At 38.0% G+C, this 21443-nt stretch overlaps 1 protein-coding gene across 1 annotated transcript in view; it reads left to right on the forward strand.

Annotated features, from left to right (window-relative positions):
- Window positions 1–21443, forward strand: part of LOC124291678 (tetraspanin-5-like) — a 38423-nt gene that overhangs the window by 7763 nt on the left and 9217 nt on the right. The window contains exons 2-7 of the mRNA XM_046728729.1: window positions 5826–6020; window positions 8397–8471; window positions 12213–12311; window positions 12813–12929; window positions 13524–13574; window positions 20479–20595. Coding sequence (XP_046584685.1) covers window positions 5826–6020; window positions 8397–8471; window positions 12213–12311; window positions 12813–12929; window positions 13524–13574; window positions 20479–20595 — 654 coding nt within the window. The remainder of the gene's footprint in view (window positions 1–5825; window positions 6021–8396; window positions 8472–12212; window positions 12312–12812; window positions 12930–13523; window positions 13575–20478; window positions 20596–21443) is intronic.

A 21443-nucleotide genomic window follows, 5' to 3' on the forward strand; every position in this document is an offset into this window, starting at 1 on the left:
TACACCAAGGCAGCAAATGGTTGTGGATTACATCCCCTTAAAATTGCAGTCCTGCAGTGGCATCATCCATTTATAGCCATCTTGCATTTTAACTTTAAGAATCATTCTGAGATATGAATGCATCATACTATTTGAGTTCACTTATAATATCTTTTTCAATTAAAAGCTGATGCTTTTTGTCACTATTCATATGAATCTTTGGTATTGCATGTTTATACTGTACATACTCTGTGTGTGTGTGTGTGTGTGTGTGTGTGTGTGTGTGAAAGTTGTATCTGTGTCAAAAACTGTGTGTGTGTCCTTGTGTTATGTGTGTGTTTGTCAAAAGAGTGTGTGTGTGTGTGTGTCCTCGTGAAAGTTGTATCCTTTCCCCACCTGTAACAGGGATTCAGCAATAAAATATTAAATACAAAAAAAATAAAATCTGAGGCTCTTTCACAAGGGTGGAAATTAAAATAGTTAGAAATTCATATGCAACGAGAATTTTAGCACTGTGAAATAGAGTATATCAGCCACTGGTTATTTATAAGGTCAAAGTCAGTTATTCGGTGCATTGTATAGGTTGATATGTATCATCATACGACACATAACCTTTAAAGACAGAGATATTTTGCCAAAGTGTTGTGTTTTATACTTATAGTCAGCTTTCTTACAGTACAACAATGGTTTCACTGTTATGTAGGTTTAGTCTCTTGTATGCTGTCAAAGCACAGTTCATCCTTCATCTAGTTACAGAGAAGCTCATTTGTGATATTTCTGAAATATTGCTCAAAGCAGCATAAGACCTAGTCTGTCATACAGACCCTGAAACAAATATATCCACAAAAGCCTGTGTAAGTCTAAAATGTGTGGCAAGTCTAGATTTCCACAGTTTCTGAAAATGAAGAAAGTCTCTATGTTATTTATTTTTTTATTGTGATCTGTTTTATTTGTAAAATATGTTCATTTCAGAGAGTAGTTGTTAGTCTACTGGCACATAAATCCCAACTCATACAGCTACCATGTGCTTAACCATTGTTAACAGTATTATCTCTCTGTTTTTAATTTTAATTGATTTACCTGTATGAAAACCCTGAATGTATACATGATATTCATCATTATTATTTTTGTATATGCAAATCAGTCCCATCCTAATCATTGATATTCACAGATAAAAAACAAAGATGCTTTGTCTTTAATTTTTTTGTTTATTTCACAAATTAAAAATACATGCAATCTTATTACTTATCACTGGTACTTGTATTTCCCTAAAACCCACTGAAAATGTTGTTGTCCACGTGACACAGAAAATTGAAAAGTTCTTGGTTGTGTTTGTTTGTTCCTTCTCTCTATAAAATGTTGCAATTCTTATATGATTCTGGCTGTCGTGTTAGCAGAAACTAATGGTCATGGGATTCACACATAGAAATATTTGAGGATGAGCCAGACACAAGCATTTGCTGAACAAATTGACCTTGAGGGTGTGAAATATTTCATCATGAAGCGACCGTGATGTAACAGCAAGTCTTGTTGTTCATTTTACATAGCCGTTTGGGAACATGTGATCCCTTCATTTGTGTAAACAAAGAACAAGATTATTGTTGTTTTGGATTATTTTGTGCACTTGGAAAAAGGTTTGAGGTGCAAGATTCAAATAATGTTTTAAACACTATAAACATGATAAAAAAAGCAATACTTATATCTTTTAACTTTAAACTTATTTAAATGAATATGAAAGTGAAAAGTCAATTGAATTTCTTTTTTTGTACTTGACACCATATTTTTGGTGAATTTGTTAACCAGTAACACAATTTAAAGAATAAGATTCAGTATGGGAAACTATGATGAAAGCCAATGCAAAGTATGACTGGTTAATGTTCAATATGCCAGTGTTGATCAGTGATCATTTACAGCACTTCTGATTCCCCAAACAAGTTTTGTCACTACTGTTTCATTAAGATCAAGGATGTATGTTGTGTTAGCATCCATTTTCACAAACATGTTTGTCAACTGAGAGTACTTCTTTATCTGATGTGTTGTGATTTCTTTGGACAACATTCCTGCCCCCAGGAACTAATCTGCTTTAGCATTCAAAATTAGGAATGATGGTCATTGGGTCCTTGATGGAAACTTGATGCTTGAGATCACAACTCAGTGGTAGTGAACAAACTTCATCATTTAATAAGGCAGATACAGTACTGGACCTGAGACTCACATGGATCATTTTGGATCTTATCTGATGAGTTCCCTGGACCCTAGTTCTGCTCTAAGGCTGTACTGAATGCTGAGCCCTTGGATGTATAGTAATTCTATCCTTCAAAGAAGCAAGTCTTGATAAGGAGACAGTCGAAGCACCTCAGTCTGTTATTTCTTATTTTTAGAAATTATCATTTAAACTATCAGTTTCTACCTTAGAGACTTTTGCAAGTCTACCTGGACCCATGCAGTTGGATTTGAGTGGGCACTGTCGAATCAGATTTGGAGGAAGCATGTGCTGAGAAAATGCACACAGTAATCTTCATCTATATAAAAAAATACCTATCAGGACAGGAGATATAGGTAAATGGCAAATAATTTTGTCAACATGATCCCTGGACTTAAGACATTGTGGTCAGTCATCCATGGATCATCAGTCATTTCAGTGATCGTGGTAATCAGTTATTAGTGATTCCTAACACTGTAGTTGACACTTACACCGATCAGAGATGAAAGTCACTGTGTCATGTGTTGATTTGTCCAGAGAATAGAAATAGATTCTTGATGTGATCAGTGAAGGACGTCCACATCAATTGTTCTAACTGGGTCAATGGTTGCCAGGGCACAGACAATACAGCCTTGCTGCTCAAAATAGTCAGCTCACAGTTATACAGTATTGTCTAGCTTATGTTAGTGAGGACATTGACGTATTGATGTTTTTTAAATTTACCAACAAATTCTTTGAATGTCATGAAAGGGCAGTAATAATGTTGTCTGAGTAAATACCAGACCGTTTTGATAGTCAACAGTGACAAGAACTCAATATTAAATATAAATGTATAGATGATTTGATAAAACAATTGGAACATAGTAATTTCTCATGTTTCAAATCACAATATCCACCTGTGACTGGGACAGCAGATATGACGTCTACTTCACTACTGGGGCTGATATTCATGGGAAAACACTTCTTCTATGGTTATAGGCATTTTGAAATATTGGTTAAATAGTAGTATTGGGAATTGCTTAAAATCTCATAAATGATGATTGGTTCATTACAACCAATCAATCATAAAAAATAATTGGTTAGCGTCATTTATCAAATTTTCCTGTTATGTTTGTTAATGCACACAAAAATAAAGAAAAAACACGTAGTTCTATGGGTTGGTTTTTTTTGCAAATCGCACAAAATTGATTTGCAAATTTCACTTCTTTAAAGGATGACTTGTATGTTAGGAACATAAATTTCCTGGAGTCATTAAGATAAATTCAATTTTGACTTAGAACAAGCTTGTAGTTGCTTATGAAATGTAAATTGTAAACCAAAAGTCGCAGTGTTCTTTAATCTGATTGATTGAAAAACATGATCGAATGGTATTCAATTTCTGGACATTGCAAGACTATTCACTACACACAATTATATTGTTGCGTCGTCAGCAGTGGTGACATCATTCAAATCATATTGTGACGTAAAGTCGGCATGACATCACAAATGAGCAGTTCCAGATGCTGCCATGGGAACCAGCCGAAACGGCCAGCTGATGACACTTCATTGCTGTACCCGTACTCGATGTCAATGAGTGCAGACAGTAAAACCCATGTGGGCCTTTTGGTTTACTTTTGTGTTTACAATGCAGATAAACATCATGTGTTGGCCAATGTCCGGGTGTTATTGTGTATTTGAAGCACGGGAATATTCCATTTGAAACCTCCGGCTAACACCGCCAATTCTGAATGAATTCCCGTGCTTGAAATACTCAATAACACCCAGAAATTGGGCAATACATCTCCTAATTTAATGACACAGACAAAACTAACCTTTTGAAAAATATTGTTAATGCAAAAAAGTGCTCCAAAATTGTTTGTGTTTGATTATGAGAAAACATGATCAATTGTATGGTCGTTTAGTCACTGCGGCCAATCTTCGATTATTTTAATTAATTGGACCTGCACTATTTGGTGTGAATCACTTTTCTCAAGCCTAAACAAAATATCTACCCTGAAATGTTGAAATGAAGTTTGCATCCAATGTTTAGATTTTACTTTGCACAGAAAGTGCATCAAATATTGCAAATGATAAAAAATTGACACAACAAAATGATAACAAATATATTTGATGTACCAAATTCTTGACAGGAAATATATTGGTGCTCTGATTAAAGTATTATCTTATTAAAGAACAAATAAACTGTGTTTTTTTTACTCTTTTAACTATTACATATGAAAGATTTGTGGTTAGTCTTATGCGGAACACCAAATTTATTCTTAAAAAACTTGTGGTTAATTAATACCGAGCGATTAAAAGTTGCCTGCTTCACTCTCGCCCGCCAACGAAACCACAGACAGGTTACGTAACTCTGTCGCCAGAGTACTGCAGTGACGTCATATGAGGAAGGATTTTTTAAAATCGTAAAGTCACGGGCTAAAGTAAGAATTAATGAGATTATGGTTTGTTTTCATCAAGTTAGAAAATCAAAACTACTTTCAAGTCGTAGTTACATATGTATTTGAATCATGACCAAAAGGATTTTGCATGACACAACTTATAACATAACGATTTCTTCCACGAAAGCGAGGCGGGGGTCGAAAGTGACAATACTGCGAGATAGATTTCTTGCTACATTCACGTGGTTAACATCCACTCACCAGTATGTAGATACTAGTCAATGTAGTACATTTACATTTGGTCTGATAATCCTCATTAGTTTATAATCTAAGTGGTGTTACCACTAATTATACCTGTTATAAATTCATTAACTGACCATCAAGTGAATGATGACAAATAACATTGTGTAGGTTTATACCACCTAACACGGGTTACAACAAGGGAGTATTAATTGCTGTATTGCATGTGAAAACTTATGGGCCGACACTGTTTTGAGAATACGAACAGAACTTCATTGCTGCATTTGTTGCATAAGAAATACATATAAGCATTTGCTGTGTGCTAAAACTGTATGTACCTATTTACCTAAGTAAATTTTCAGATTCTTCTAGCAATGGCAAAATAGGGTTGTTTAGTTTACGGATTCAAATAAATCAAATGTCAATTTTTAATATCATACGTAATAGACGTCATATTTTTACATGACATGATTAAATATCCAGGTTAAAAAACACAGAAATGGGATCAATTTGGATCAGTCGTTATACCATCCAGGCATTAAAAAAAACCTAAAAAAAACCCACACTGCTTTGATACGTTATTACAATCAAACAAGAACTACCGGGGATATTTCAAATAACTGCATCTGATGGGCATCCACCCTTCTTAATGTCGCACTGTTTAGGTTGAAGAAATTAACCGTAACTGTGATGAGCGAGACTGATCATCGTTTACGCTATCACTAGCGTCTGGCCTAGCGACACCAGGCGAATTTTGACGATGCCAATTAGTGATTCATGTATTTGTACCCCCCAGATTATATGTGATCTTTAAAGTATTATCAATTCTTACACTCCACTCCGCCCGGCCCCGCTCCACACCACACCACACCACACCATTTCATTACTTATGCAGGACTCTCACGTTTTGTGTAAGAACCCTGGAAGTTGATTGTAAGAAGTCCCCTAAGCTCCTTGTTTTGTAGGTTAAGGAAAAACTGTCACTGTGTGTTAAGTATATATCCTGACAACTTCCTCCATTACAGCTTATTGGTGGTGCAGTATGTGGAATTGGAATATGGGCATGGGCCGAGAAGGACATGTTCCAGAACATCGGGAAGCTGACCAACCTGACGGTGGAGCCAGCGTTGATCTTCATCATCGTGGGCCTCATCATGACCTCCATCAGCTTCTGTGGCTGTATCGGCGCTCTCAGGGAGAATACCTGCCTGCTCTGCACTGTGAGTAGTACATCAGGGACGTTGGAGTTGGATTGAATGCTGCATTCAACACTGTTCCTCTTATATCACAGCATGTCATGTGAGATGAAATTAAGCTAGTTTCAGATGTTTACCACTTTATGAAACCCACATGAACGGGTGCTTACAATCTCAGAAACATAAACAGGGCCAAACTGGATTTGAACTCACAATCATAAGGTTCTGGTGTGCCCAAGGGAGGCAATCCAACAGTGAATTGTGGAGCCTTGGAAGTATAATCCACCCCTTGCCTCAGTACATCATGGAAATGGAGATACTGTTCCACCTGGAATTGTATACTTTCTCTAACTTTATCCAGGAAATGAGTTGTTCTGTGTAAAATAATACTTCAGTTAAATAATTGAATATAACTTACTGAATATTTTTGTCATGAAACATCAGTTGTATTGAAGATGAAACAGGCAGGTCATTAAAAACCTGATGAGTATTCAGAAATCAGCATATAGTGTAGTATGACCATGACAGATTTGTGTATTCCTACCAAATAACTCACTCAGTCCTTGCCCAAATATTGTGCAATGTCATTGTTGTGCATTTCTCACATTTTGACTGACACAACAATCTTAATGAAATTGTTTAGAAAGTAAATTAAGATGAATAACTTCAGCATCCTTGATTCTAAATCAGATATGTTAAGGAGTTTAGTACTATACTCATGAGTAGATTTACTTCAGATAAAGTAACACCTGTCATCTGATGAAGAGTCCATTGTGTATGCAGTAAGATAACGCCTGTACTTTAACTTAAGGACACAGATCTCTACCAGCATAACTGTTTTGTTCTTTTCCCTTGAACATATTTAACATTTGACATGTTTAGCATGCAAACATCTCTTTGGCTCATAAATCAAAGTAATCCACGCCTTCAAATTTTCATTTTACAATCTGATCATGCAACATGCTTTGTCATCAGCAATTGCTGTTATAGTATAATTAACCTACGAGTACTACAGGATATATGTGGAGGTACATCTTGTCCTTGTAGTGCAAGGCCACATAGGTTCTGCAATTGAGAATAATGTATGTTCCTTGACAGAATTTTACTTCCTATTGTCAAGCTGAGTATTAAGGCATAAGGTGTTATTTACAAGACAAACAAGCATGGATGTGCTTGCAGTTAATGTTAGCACTTCCTGAGATTGTAGGCAGTTGCAGGCAGCCACGTCTCCCACTCGTGTGCTTTGCCTTGTATGACCTTTTGGCTTACACTTCATGCTTTGCTTTGTAAACCCCCCACTGCTATACCGGACACAAACATTAGGGGAGAATTGACTGTCCAAAATGGCTCAAACAGGCTTATAGTGTTTGATCAGCAAATCTGCACAGACTCTGTACAGATGAGGACGATGTTTGCTCCTTGTGCGTTTGTGTTATAGCCAATGTCCAGTGAGGCGTCTCAACTATGTGGAGCTTATTTGAGAAGTTGTTTAACGTGTTTAAAGGTCATATGTTTCTGATTGATAGCTTCATCCCTGAAAGATGTTAGGTAATTCCCTTTAACACTGGTTATTGTGTTTTCACACAATTGGATTTGTCTTGATCTGAAAAAAGCCCTTTGTCTCAATGGAAGTTTTCAAGATTAAACATATTTTGTGGATCAGTATCTTCAGTTAGTGTCAGTGTGTCTTGTGTTGGAATAAACATATTGTGCAGATCAGTAAGTGCACTGGGGATGATTGTGTCTTGTGTTAAGAATGAACACAACATGTAGATCAGTATGCACAATGATTATCTCATTAAAAGTATTTTGCATAGATCATATTGTCATTTGATTAAAATACACATTGTGTAGAACAGTATGTACAATGATTGTCTCATGAAAAGTATTTTGCATAGATCATATTGTCATTTGATTAGAATACACATTGTGTAGAACAGTATGTACAATTATGATGATTATGTCATGTTAAGAATAGACATTTTGTTGATCAGTGTGTAGGTTATCATGGCTATTTTATGTGTAAACAATATACATGATGGGTAGATCAGCATTAACAGGTATTATGACTATGTCGTGTGTTAACAATATACATGATGGGTAGATCAGCATAAACAGGTATTATGACTATGTCATGTGTTAACAATATACATGATGGGTAGATCAGCATAAACAGGTATTATGACTATGTCATGTGTTAACAATATACATGATGGGTAGATCAGCATAAACAGGTATTATGACTATGTCATGTGTTAACAATATACATATTGCTTAGATCAGTATGTACAATTATTTTGATTAATCTCATGAATATACATTCTGTACATAAGCAAGCAATGGTAAGAACATATATTAGGATTGTGTCCTGTGCATTGATTGTGTTCCATCTCGTTGCAGTTTATGGTGTGCTTGGGCTTTATATTTGTGTGTGAAATCACTGTGGGGATCCTTGCCTTCGTCTATAAACCATGGGTAAGTGGCATTTCTCCATTGTTTCATAAAGAACCAACCATGGTGATAGAGGACAGTTTCTTTGCATGATAATAATTTGTATAGTTAATGCACATTCACATCAACAAGGGTTGATCCCTCCAGAGTTGTTAACCATGTTAACTGACAAAACGTACAGGGTCTGACCCACTCAGCCACCAGTTTACACTGGTCAGAGGGGTACACAAGGTATGTGCACTAGACAACCAGTTCTCAGACTTCCATTTGAAGCCGCTGTGTGTGGGTTAGATCACTGACTTTGTGTGCTTCCGATTAAGTACCTTAATCTGTGAGTGTGGGTTTGAATCACAAATAGGACTCAGCCCCACAAAGTACTACAGAGCTGCAGATAACTTTTTGGGTCATTGAGTTATGTACTCACTTGTGTTCATGTCAGTTGGGTATCCTAATTTTCCTTTGAGTAACCAAATAAATTGTACTCACCTCACTCAAACTCAATTGGGTATTTTGCCATTTTCCATTAATTTTAAAAATATAATAAAGTTTAAATGTTAGTGTTTGTTATTTATATTTGATCTGTAATGTGAGAAACGATAAGAAAGACTGCAAGTTGCCGAGTTCATGTCCTCGGTCCTAAAATAGAACCTCTCAATATACCTGTTATTTTATCTATCCACCGGTACGCATGCTAAGATTTGACATTTTTGTGTGTACGCATGTAAGTTCACATTTATTGAGTATTTACAAAAATTCAAGCGTACTTGTACACAATAAACTTAATAGGAATTGAGTTTTACATAAATATTTGCGTAATGTACGCAGATACACAGCTTATCTAAACCTCTGGTACTAGAATCAGTATTTTACAGAGAAATGTAATTCCAAATATGATCTCACCTATGTTACATTTGACCACTTTCTAAATGGCATCGGGTATTCATGGTAATGGGGCCACACAAAAAATCCTTTGGTTCCGGTCACCCGACCCTACCTAATTTTTTTTGCCAGTCCTGGAGTTTTTATTGAGAATTTATTTCTTTATAAAATATTTAAAGTCCCCGACCCTAGGTCTTTAAAATCACCGGTTCTACATCTTTTCTAAGCTAAAATGTCATCTTTTCGTAAATACGGTTGCCAGCTGTTTGCTGTCGGCTGTAGTCTCGCGTCTTCTTATGAACTATTTTTCGCATTGTTATTGAAAACAACGATTCTCAGACACATGCTTTGACAGCGGCTCCACAATATAATTGTCAAAGAGCAAAGTAACAATGTTTCGAGGAAATCATTAATTAAATTGAATAAACTAATGAAGAAAATCAACAACAGCATTCATAAAAGTTGTCAAACGTACATATACATTACTATTTCCATCATTTTGTGCGATTGTGTGATGCAAGTCAAATGACTGACAAGTGACATTGTGGCTTTCGCCGCCTCGATCTTCACGCTCGGACACGATGTTTAATGCGAAAATATATGCATAAAGCATTTTTGTCACAGGTCATAACCTAGCAGGATACGTCCAATAAGTTCCATAATTTACGTATAGGTAGCGATTTCTTGCTTAATACGTTCAGAATAGCATTATTTTACCCAAAACCTTCGTCTAAATCTAAAGGTTTTCGTTTACGAGGACAGGTATCCATTGCTGTAATATGATTGGCTGTCTTGGGTCATGTGCCTGATTTTGACCAATCACGATTCTTATAGCAGACTGTGGCGAAAAAAGCGTCATTAGAAACCAATCTTATCCAATAAAATCGCTTCTTACAACTGTGAAAATACTCTCGGCAAGGGTACAGTGATATAGTTGATGTTCAGAGCTTTTGAACCATACCCGCCATCAAACGAATCGCCTCGCATGTTATTCATACGAAGCTTCGAAAACCGAGGTATTTTCCGCTGTTGTGTGATGTTACTGAGCGGAAAGCTACTGATATCGGGAAATAGGCGACCATACATACATATTATTTAAGCAATCTTTTTATCATAATTTTCCGATTACATAAAAATGAAAATATAAAAGAAAAAGGCACCGGGATCTGATGACATGTCACAAATGGAAAAAGAAATCGCTGTAGTTTTTGCTTGTTTCGTGGTTTGTCCTGACATTATAAATATAAGTTTGCATTTTCATTAAAAATAAATTTATTTAAGTTGTAGTTGTATTATTTGAATAATTTGATAAAAATAAATTTCATATTTTATATCAACAGTAGGATTAGACCTTTCAAATGGTGTGTGAGATGTAGTAGCAATAACATTTTACAAGCTCATATTTTCCATGATAAACATATAGGCTTCATCTATGACCTTAGAGTCTCTGGGAACTCAGTGTCATATGGCAGTAAAAGCTTCTGGTTGACTGGTTTTGAAAGAGTTAAAAATAACATGTCATAGGAATGGGGTATTGAAATTATTTAAGACTGTCAATTGTCCTGTTATAAATTCTGTGCAAACAGATAGAAATAAATCCTGTACTGTAGTCAACATTCTGACAGTACATCATCTGTTAAAGTTTTATAGAATACAGATTTCAGTGTTCTTTCAGTGTGTTCTTTTAAACTGTTGGTTTGTCAAGTTTCAGTGTTTAATTGGAAGAAATTCTGTATGGCTGCATACACCTTAGTATCAATGATACAGTTCACTGAAATATCACTTCAAGGGTTCCGAAAGGCTATTTTGAAAAATAGCATTCTTGAGTAGCATGTTTTATTCAGAAATAAGTGTTTATATTCTGTAAGGAATATAACCTGTAGTTAACATTCTGGCTAACGCTGTACATCAGTACTTGTGTTGTTCTGATGAAAGAGAACAAACATCAAAATTTACATTCAGATCTGTATTGTTTCATATTGTCATAACAGCCTGAAGAAAATAAAAACTCTGAAGAAAAGTGGATTTAACTTTTATTGCAGTAGTGGCAAGGAACTGTTAACCATATTCTGTATACGTTATGTATTTAACATACTACACACATTTATACACTCGCATCAAAGGATACTAAGGGTGAGCATTTTAACAGAAATGATGTTGCTTGTATAAGAGGCGCCTAATAACATGTTTCTGTGAATGAGGTGGCTTTGTTTCTGTTGCAGTTCTTGGTTAGTGGTTAAAAAAAATATTTTAAAAAAATAAAAATCCCTACCTACCTACCCTATTTTTTAAAAACATGTAACAGGAACCAAAGGATTTTTTTTTTTTGCCTGGTGATTTAATAATAAGTGATCTTCTATTATGCACAGTCTCCAAACACCAAGTGATTGCTCGCGGTGCTTAATCAGAATCTGAGTATTATTACCCTGGATAACCCAAGCTGCCGGTTAGGCGGTAGAAGGTTATAGTCACATGACTTTATCCAACCGGGTACCCCATTTCTGCTGGGTGAACAGAGGCAATTTTGAACAAACTCACTTGCCTAATGTGAGACCATATGTATCACATGTGCTTCATTGTGGGGCAGGACTGAAGTCTTAGAAACTCTGAGGAGTCAAGCTGCCAAACACGGTCGCCCGTCCAAGGACTCTCTGAGCTCGACGTTGCTTAACTTAACTGATTTGTGACCTGAGCTCTGTGCACAGGACCAACTATCTTATAAGTTTTAATTCCAGACACTAGTTATCCAAAATATGCTTTACAACCTAAATTGTCCCAAAATTCGTTATATACTCTTGATATTTGTGTGAGACTGTCCAGTGTTAAAGGAATAGTGCAATGTATCAGTGAGGTGTGTGTGTCTAAAGCTGGTGCCTTGTGTTACAGGTGAGGGAACAGATAGAGACACAGGTGAAGAACATGATTGTCAACTACCGCGAGGACGTTGACCTCCAGAACCTGGTGGACTGGGTGCAGCATGACTGGGTAACTTCATCAGTCACACTCAAGATATGATGGCTTCTCCTTTCTTCTTCTAATAGAAATTGATATGAAATGATAAGAAAGTACACTCAGTGGGTGACACCAGAGTGTCTGTAAACCTACCCTACATGTTCGAGATTAGAAATCAGAAATTCTGGTTGTGTGCTGTTTTCATTGTTACCAAATCCTCAATTGTTGTCATAGGTCTTAAGTTTTACAATTCTTCATACTTTCTTCAGGTCCAAGTCCAGCTTCAAATGCTACTCATTGATCTTGTCAAGTTACAGTCAACATTGATTTATATTTCTTGCCCCATTTCCTTTTTGAAGACTGCAGTTATATGCAGAAATCCGCATGTGTAGTATTACCATGACAGATTAAGTATAGTCATATGAAGAAATCTGCTTCTTAACTACTTTTAGTATAGCTATTGAGAAAGAGATTATCAGTGACATACACAATAATATTTCCCTTGCAACTAACAGTGTCTCATTTGTGTTTCAGTTGTTCTGCTGTGGCGTTCACACATTCCAGGACTGGGGCAACAACATGTACTTCAACTGTTCTTCCCCTGGGGTGGAGGCTTGTGGGGTGCCTTTCTCATGTTGTAAACCAACTGATGTACGTCACTATCATTACAACAAGGCCACAATAAACACAATATGTACTCTTAAGAGAAGTCATGATATGGAGGACTGTTTTTTGTTTGTTTGTTTTATTTGGGGGGTAGGGGGGTTGACTGACATTCATTATTTTAGATGTAAAGATATATTTTGGCATGAACATGAATATGATAATTTGTATGTTTAATGCCTTGGAGGGTGGACATTATGACATCAGTAATGGCTGTACCTAGGTCAGTGACATCAGGGAAGACCATCTCTCAATCTTGAATTGGCTGATAGTGTTGAGGAAGTGGGGTTTCAAGAAGCACATGAGTACAATGTCATCATGATATTGCTTGCATGTTGTCATAGTGTAGTATAATCATATTCACTCCTTCACTGACAGTTGTTTGTGCTCTCATGACAGGGGTCTGGCTGGTTTCACTCTGGTAGTTTACATGCTACCGTAACTAATGTGTTATTACTGACACTGGTGGACATTCAATAAATCAATAAGTCTTTTCTTGTGTCCTAGATAATATGGCCTGTTACATTATTCATGAAATTCTTACTGAAGACACTAATGCACATTTAATTATTGATTTTTCAGGATATTATACAAAACAGACACTGTGGCTATGGAATGAGGTCAACATCACATGTAAGAATTGCCGGTTTTATTTGGATCCATTGATTTATGTTGGATGTGATCCTTAAGTAACCTAAGTCGTCCAGTAAAGATTCCTTTGTCCTTATAAACATTTTTAAAACAACTGAACAATGTTTTTAAAATGCTATTCAGTTAAAAATTATCATTCACTGGTTTGCCCTGTCTAGAATTGATTATTTTTCCTTATCCTGACTCATGCTCTTTTTGCTTGTCTTCTTCTTCTTGCGAACATAGTGGAACACTTGTATCTCCCTAATTGAAGCTCCCTTCAATGTAAAATCACTAATTAGTACATCACGAGTTACCTCCCTTCCACAAGCGCGGGAACGAGGGCGCCACCTCTACCCATGTGCCTCACTCTCTCCTTCTTCGCCCAGTGAGCTGGACGTGAGAGCGCCTGTGTCTCCCGACACACTATATCCTTGGATTATATTTAGTTAGTTACCTCGTATAGACATCTATAGAGGTTTAGCTAGTATCCTTCAACAATTATATATTGATATTTAGTCGTGTTTCTACTGTTTATTCACGGGGCGCCATGTTTGTTCTGTGGATTACGCTTGATGAAAATTCTGTACTGTTGCAGATTACGCTTTTTATTCTGCTGCTGATCCGCATTTAATATGCCCTAGCTGTACTGCGCCATGTTCATTTTATTCACGCGGCAGTTGCGTACTAATTTATCCAATTCTGCCTTTAATAAATAAATACTTTATGTTTGAGACGCAGCAGCAGATAGGTCACGATGCAGAGTCTAGCCATGACTGATACACCTGAACCCTCGCCAGTCTACTGCGGTTGGTCGACCCCCTCCCGCCTGGCATTCCGCTAGAGTGGTGGAGAGGCGTGGGACGTAGTCCGCCGCCTTCCAAGAAGCGCCCTGCTTCCCCAGACATCCCATCATCGCGAGCCGAAGACTAGAGGGCTTCTACTGCATCTCAACGCAGACTTCACACCCCCAGGGCAGCGTCGACCTCTGAGGGGAAATCAACGAAGTACTAGAACTTTCTCAGCCGAGATTGTTCCCGCCGCAGATTTGGGCCTGTATGATGATCAGCCGATCATCATACCTGATGTACATCAAAAGAATGACCGATGTCGGCAACAGTGATGTCAGCGCGATCAACATGCAGCCTGATGTACTAACGCTGATATTCGATGATCTTCCTGAGGGTCCCGCTGCGCTACCAACACTCAACGCGAGACTTCGCGACCCCAGGGCAGCGCCGACCTCTGAGGGGAAATCAACGAAGTCTACTAGGACTTTCTCAACCGAGATTGTTCCAGCCGCTGAACTGGGCCTCTACGATGATCAACCGACATCATCCCCGGCGCATACAAAGAAGCGACCAGTGACATCAGCAGAGATCGCCATGCAGCCTGATGTCTCTACACTGATGTCAGACGACTTCCCTGAGGGCTCAGCAGCTGTCATCGCAGAGGGCACCGACCACTTCGCCGCAGACCATCCCAGACGAGCTGTTGCGGCAGATCATGACCATGATGGAGGGCCACTACAGACGGAGAAGCAGCCAGCCCAGGGCCTGAGCAACGCAGACAACACCCCAGAGGCACCCCCAGTCAGCGTAGCAGCCACGACAAGCAGCCTTCGAGAAGGAAGTCACAGACCACCTCGACGAAGGACCCAGATGTACAGTCTTCGGCGAAGGCTTTCGCGAAGACGGGAGAGATCGTCACCGCCCTCGGCCTCATCCTCAGATGCGGACTCAAGGTCATCCCATAGACGCAGATCACCTAGGCGATCTCCACGCCGTTCACCACGACGCATCTCCACGCACATCACCACGTCGATCACCTCGCAGGTCACCACACAAGTCGGCAGCGCCACCCGACATAGAGATAGCAGCACACAGGTCACCATCAGAAGAGCATCAACCTCTCATCACCGATGCTGGTACAGAAGATGATGGAGACATCATCTTCTCAGACGCTGAGATAAGATATTGGATGGTAAACAACCTAGATTTATCTTCACCGTCCAAGAGTGGCAACTCAGCGCAGACATACCTGATGAAGGAAGACGATGTAGACGCCGTCACCCTACCTCCGATCGACCCGATTGCCGCGGTGCCACAGAATGTGGACACAGCCTACCATAAAGGCATGTAAGTTCAAACGCCAGAGCGATATGTTCTTCTGGGCCTTAATAGATCTAGAACGATCAATGAGATTCTTATCACCAGATTTCGCGTGACACTTCGACTTCTGAAGATGATAGGATGATCTACTCGGCTCTACTTATGCAGAACCAGCAAGAACCACACCCTGTATGAAGCTAACGCTCATATATTGATCGGACTCTAGACACTTCGATAAGGAAGTCCCAGGTCAGCCTCGCCAAGGAACTAGAGCCTCACCAGTTACAAGGACGTCCACGGGAGGAGTAGCGCCGTGACCCCACATCCTGTTGAACACAGAGGTCGCTTCACGAAGCAAGCATGAGTCAGGATAAGTATAAAATATCAATTTTACTCTAAAAAAATTACATATATATATACTGATCGGGTTCTGATTCTCGATACCTTCGCCTTCGAAGGTCGCTAAGGCTAAGTGGCTCCAAGTCTGCTTCACCCAGAAGATCTAGAAGGGATACTTCGAGAGCTTCGTGAAGTCTCCGGCGTTCACCGAGGAAGTATCCTCCAAGGTCTCCATATACTAGCCACTGGCCATATATATAGCTACTCGTCAGTCCGCTTCAAGACATCGCATAAAGTGTCTATCAACTGTATGCCATATGCCGCCTATAAGCCTACGCCAAGACAATTGCACAGGCTATTTACAACACAGAACGTCGCTATATAAATTAGTCAACGACGCTTCATAGATATTCACAGAAATCAACTTTCCGTGATAGATTGCTAGAATATGCTATCCCACACTACGATACATGATTATCTACATGCGTTGACCATTACGCAGATCTGCAGACAATTCAATATCGAAATTGAACAGCAACCTGTTACAGCGTAGTATAACTCATAATCGTCAACGTTTCTGAGAAGTAATATGTACAACAAGTTCAGCTTTAATTCTACAATTATGACGATACATTCATGTATACAGTCTACAAGCTGACAACTTGCAAGTTTATTGTACCTTTATATAAGGAAGTCGGAATTATATCCAAAACTGAAGTTACTTTCACGACAGGCAGGAAAATAACCTACCCAGCATTAATATTACAGAGCGAGGTATTTCGCGCGTTTACCATTAACCCTCGAAACACGTGGTCACTCGGGTAACTTCGGAAAGCTACGGTGAAGACCGACGATTATGCTAATATAAACGACGGCAAGATTTTATACAAGGTTTTTCCTGCTACACCGGTGACATCACAGCGCTGGTATTCTACAGAATCAAAATGCCTTGTTCTGATTGGATCATGATGGACAACGACTCACGCGAGAGGTCGGTCTTAGTTCACAGTTCAAGACTCACGCTACAAGTGACAACTATATATCAGTGAACGAGCAAGCCTCCTTACAGTCCAGTTAATCTGAACCTTCATGATTGGGCTGCTTTCTTCAGGTTAGAGACCTCCCCTGTCAAGTTAGGACGAGGCACGGCAGTCAGGCTGCGATTTTACATAAAGTTCAACGAGGACAGACACACCTGGTTGTGCACCTACATCGTCCAAGGACTTCGCAGCGAATTTACCTAGACGACGGAATACAAGTGGATCTAAATCCACAGCGCCTCAGTCTACAACTGAATTTCATCATCAAACTACTAACACAACTAGATGGTGAGTAAACCTACTTAAGCTTTCTGATTGGAGGATTAAAAGCGGAAGTTTCACGCTCCAACTTCGATCTGTATATAGTGCTCCAACACCTCACAAGTGAGGTTTATGAACACGCCTGGATGACATACTTGGACTTCATGATACGATGATTCTATCACGATGGCCAGCAAGAGCACTGTAAATTTATCTCCACCGAACCAAACAGGAGGGAAAAATGCATCAGATTATTTCCTCTATATTCAAGTTACGCAGACGGAAGTCTCATGTACTACCATCTCCTTGGATCAGAACTGTCATACTATGTGCCTACAAGACTGATGGACCCGATCCGACCTCCATGAGCTTCTAATACTCATGATATTAGAGCTAACTGCTACAATTGATTTACACAAATGTTATTTGAAATTATGGAGGGGTTATTTCTGGAGATCCGATATGGTGGTTGCCAACCATTATCTGAGAGATATCACCGTCAAGGACGTCTCAGGTATCCACCAATTCGGTTCCAGGGTCCTCGCACAACAGTTGACAGTTCCTCGAGAAGATAAGTCAATCTTACAGATTTCTACTTATCTTATAACAGTACTAAATAGCTACATGCTATATATAATTTGCTTAAGTTCTTTTTTATCATCACAGTACTATGATTATTACATCATACAATATATAAGTTAACAACTCTACAGAGTTTGTTATTATATATTTACCTTAAGTTAATCATATCTTAAGCTTAGTACTATGGTTGCATTATAAATGCATTAGCTAATAAACTCTACAGAGTTTTTGGCTATTATATAACGTAGCTTAAGTTAATTATATCTTAAGCATAGTACTATACACATATTATAAAAATATATTAGCTTACAAACTCTACGGAGTTTTTGCTATTATATAGGTAGCTTAAGCTTATTCATATCTTAAGCTCAGTACTATGTTTATATCATATAAGTATATTAGCTAACAAACTCTAAAGAGTTTTTTGCTAATTGGCTTAAGTTTCATCATATCTTAAGCATTATGGTTACATTATAACATGTATTAGCTAACAAACTCTACGGAGTTTTTGCTATTATATATGTAACTTAAGCTTATTCATATCTTAAGCGCAGTACTATGTTTATATCATATAGGTATATTAGCTATCAAACTCTAAAAGAGTTTTGCTATTATATATTTGGCTTAAGTTTCATCATATTTTAAGCTTTATGGTTACATTATAACATGTATTAGCTAACAAACTCTACGGAGTTTTTGCTATTATATATGTAACTTAAGCTTATTCATATAGGTATATTAGCTATCAAACTCTAAAAGAGTTTTGCTATTATATATTTGGCTTAAGTTTCATCATATTTTAAGCTTTATGGTTACATTATAACATGTATTAGCTAACAAACTCTACGGAGTTTTTGCTATTATATATGTAGCTTAAGGTTTCCTTCATATCTTAAGCTCAATACTATGTTTATATCATATAAGTATATTAGCTAACAAAACTCTAAAAGGTTTTTTGCTATTATATATTTAGCTTAAGTTCATCATATCTTAAGCAGTATGGTTACATTATAAAATGTATTAGCTAACAAACTCTACGGAGTTTTGCTTTTATATATATAGCTTAAGTTTAATCATATCTTAAGCTCAGTACTATGTTTTTAACATAAAAGTATATTAGTTAAAAACTCTAAGGAGTTTTTGCTATATACATTTAGCTTAAGTCTAATCATATCTTAAGCTTAATACTATGGTTACAATATAAGTCTATTAGCTAATAAACTCTACAGAGGTTTTGGCTATTGTATATGTAGCTTAAGTTAATTATATCTTAAGCACAGTACTATACTCATATTGTAAAAATATATTAGCTAACAAACTCTACAGAGTTTGCTATTATATATGTAGCTAAAGCTTATTCATATCTTAAGCTCAGCACTATGTTTATATCATATAAGTATATTAGCTAACAAACTCTAAAGAGTTTTGCTATTATATAATTAGCTTAAGTTTAAGCATATCTTAAGCTTAGTACTATGTTTATATCTTAAAGTAATTTAGCTAACAAACTCTAAGGAGTTTATACTAGCAATTTAACAAGCTTAAGTCTATTAGTCTTAAGCATTGTATTAATGTTATATATACTTTATCATAATAAGTACATTGTAATAAGTACATTGTAATAACCTTTATATGGCAGCTGATAAGTTAGCAGCAGGAATTCATCAGTTCAGTGCCTTTATGAAGTTCCCATAGGGTTATTACAATCATCACAGTTCAAATCACTAATTATTAAAATCCAAAGTATTATATATTCCCACCTCCTTTTCCGTAGGATTCTACAAGCAAAAAGAGCATGAGTCAGGATAAGGAAAAATATGTAATTTTTAGAGTAAAATTGATATTTTATACTTATCCTGACTCATGAGGTAAGCCCTCCCATCCTCCCCACATAACACTTTGGATTTCCCTGTAAATTCAAATGTTGGGCTCAGTATATGAGGAGAGAGTGAGGCACATGGGTAGAGGTGGCGCCCTCGTTCCCGCGATTGTGGAAGGGAGGTAACTCGTGATGTACTAATTAGTGATTTTACATTGAAGGGAGCTTCAATTAGGGAGATACAAGTGTTCCACTATGTTCGCAAGAAGAAGAAGACAAGCAAAAAGAGCATGAGTCAGGATAAGTATAAAATATCAATTTTACTCTAAAAATTACATATTGATATACTCGTAACAGTAATGGTTGCACTGTTGTACTTACAGTTCTTGACTAGCATTTAGAAGTTGGACAAATATGAGTACATGACATGTTTTTATGGATAGCACCTTTTTTTTATTCTTTATACAATGTTTCAGAGCTACTTCCTGCTCCTTCATCAGGTGAATGCAGAGTCAGTGTATTGAACAACAAGAAGTTGTTATCCATCAAACGTGCCATGTATTCATGTTGTACTTACAGTTGCCCAGTAGTGCAGACAGATTTTCAGTAATGCTTACCAATTTAACAGGCGTAATGAACTAGTCATTGTCTCTATCCCTGGTCAATTCAGACTTGTAACCAAGTGCACATGGTCACACAAAACAATATATTGATGCCACTCATTCTGATCGCCAACGCTTTCCTTGTCTGTGCAGGATATTGACCGGAGCACCAAGATCTACACCACAGGATGTCTCCCTTCAGGGGAGAAGTGGCTCGAGGCAAACCTCATCCCAGTAGCAGCAGTGGCTGTTAGTGTAGCCCTCCTTCAGGTAACCAGACATAGACAGACACACAATAAGTCACTGTCAGCGTAGGTCTTCCTCAGGTAACCATACCTTTGTTGACAGTTTCACAGACACACAATCAGTCACTGTCAGCGTAGCTCGCCTTCAGGAAACCAGACCTTTGTTGACAGTTTCACAGACACACAATCAGTCACTGTCAGCGTAGGTCTCCCTCAGGTAACCATACCTTTGTTGACAGTTTCACAGACACACAATCAGTCACTGTCAGCGTAGCTCGCCTTCAGGAAACCAGACCTTTGTTGACAGTTTCACAGACACACAATCAGTCACTGTCAGTGTAGCTCTCCCTCAGGTAACCAGACCTTTGTTGACAGTTTCACAGACACACAATCAGTCACTGTCAGCGTAGGTCTCCCTCGGGTAACCAGACCTTTGTTGACAGTTTCACAGACACACAATCAGTCACTGTCAGCGTAGCTCTCCTTCAGGAAACCAGACCTTTGTTGACAGTTTCACAGACACACAATCAGTCACTGTCAGCGTAACTCTCCCTCAGGTAACCATACCTTTGTTGACAGTCTCACAGACACAATCAGTCACTGTCAGCGTAACTCTCCTTCAGGTAACCAGACTTATGTTGACAGTCTCACAGACACACAATCAGTCACTGTCAGCGTAGGTCTCCCTCAGGTAACCAGACCTATGTTGACAGTCTCACAGACACACAATCAGTCACTGTCAGCGTAACTCTCCCTCAGGTAACCATACCTTTGTTGACAGTTTTCACAGACACACAATCAGTCACTGTCAGCGTAACTCTCCTTCAGGTAACCAGACCTTTGTTGACAGTCTCACAGACACACAATCAGTCA

Source organism: Haliotis rubra, unplaced genomic scaffold (assembly GCF_003918875.1).
Source record: "Haliotis rubra isolate DU_JTF1 unplaced genomic scaffold, ASM391887v1 Scf5, whole genome shotgun sequence".
Lineage (NCBI taxonomy): Eukaryota > Metazoa > Mollusca > Gastropoda > Lepetellida > Haliotidae > Haliotis > Haliotis rubra.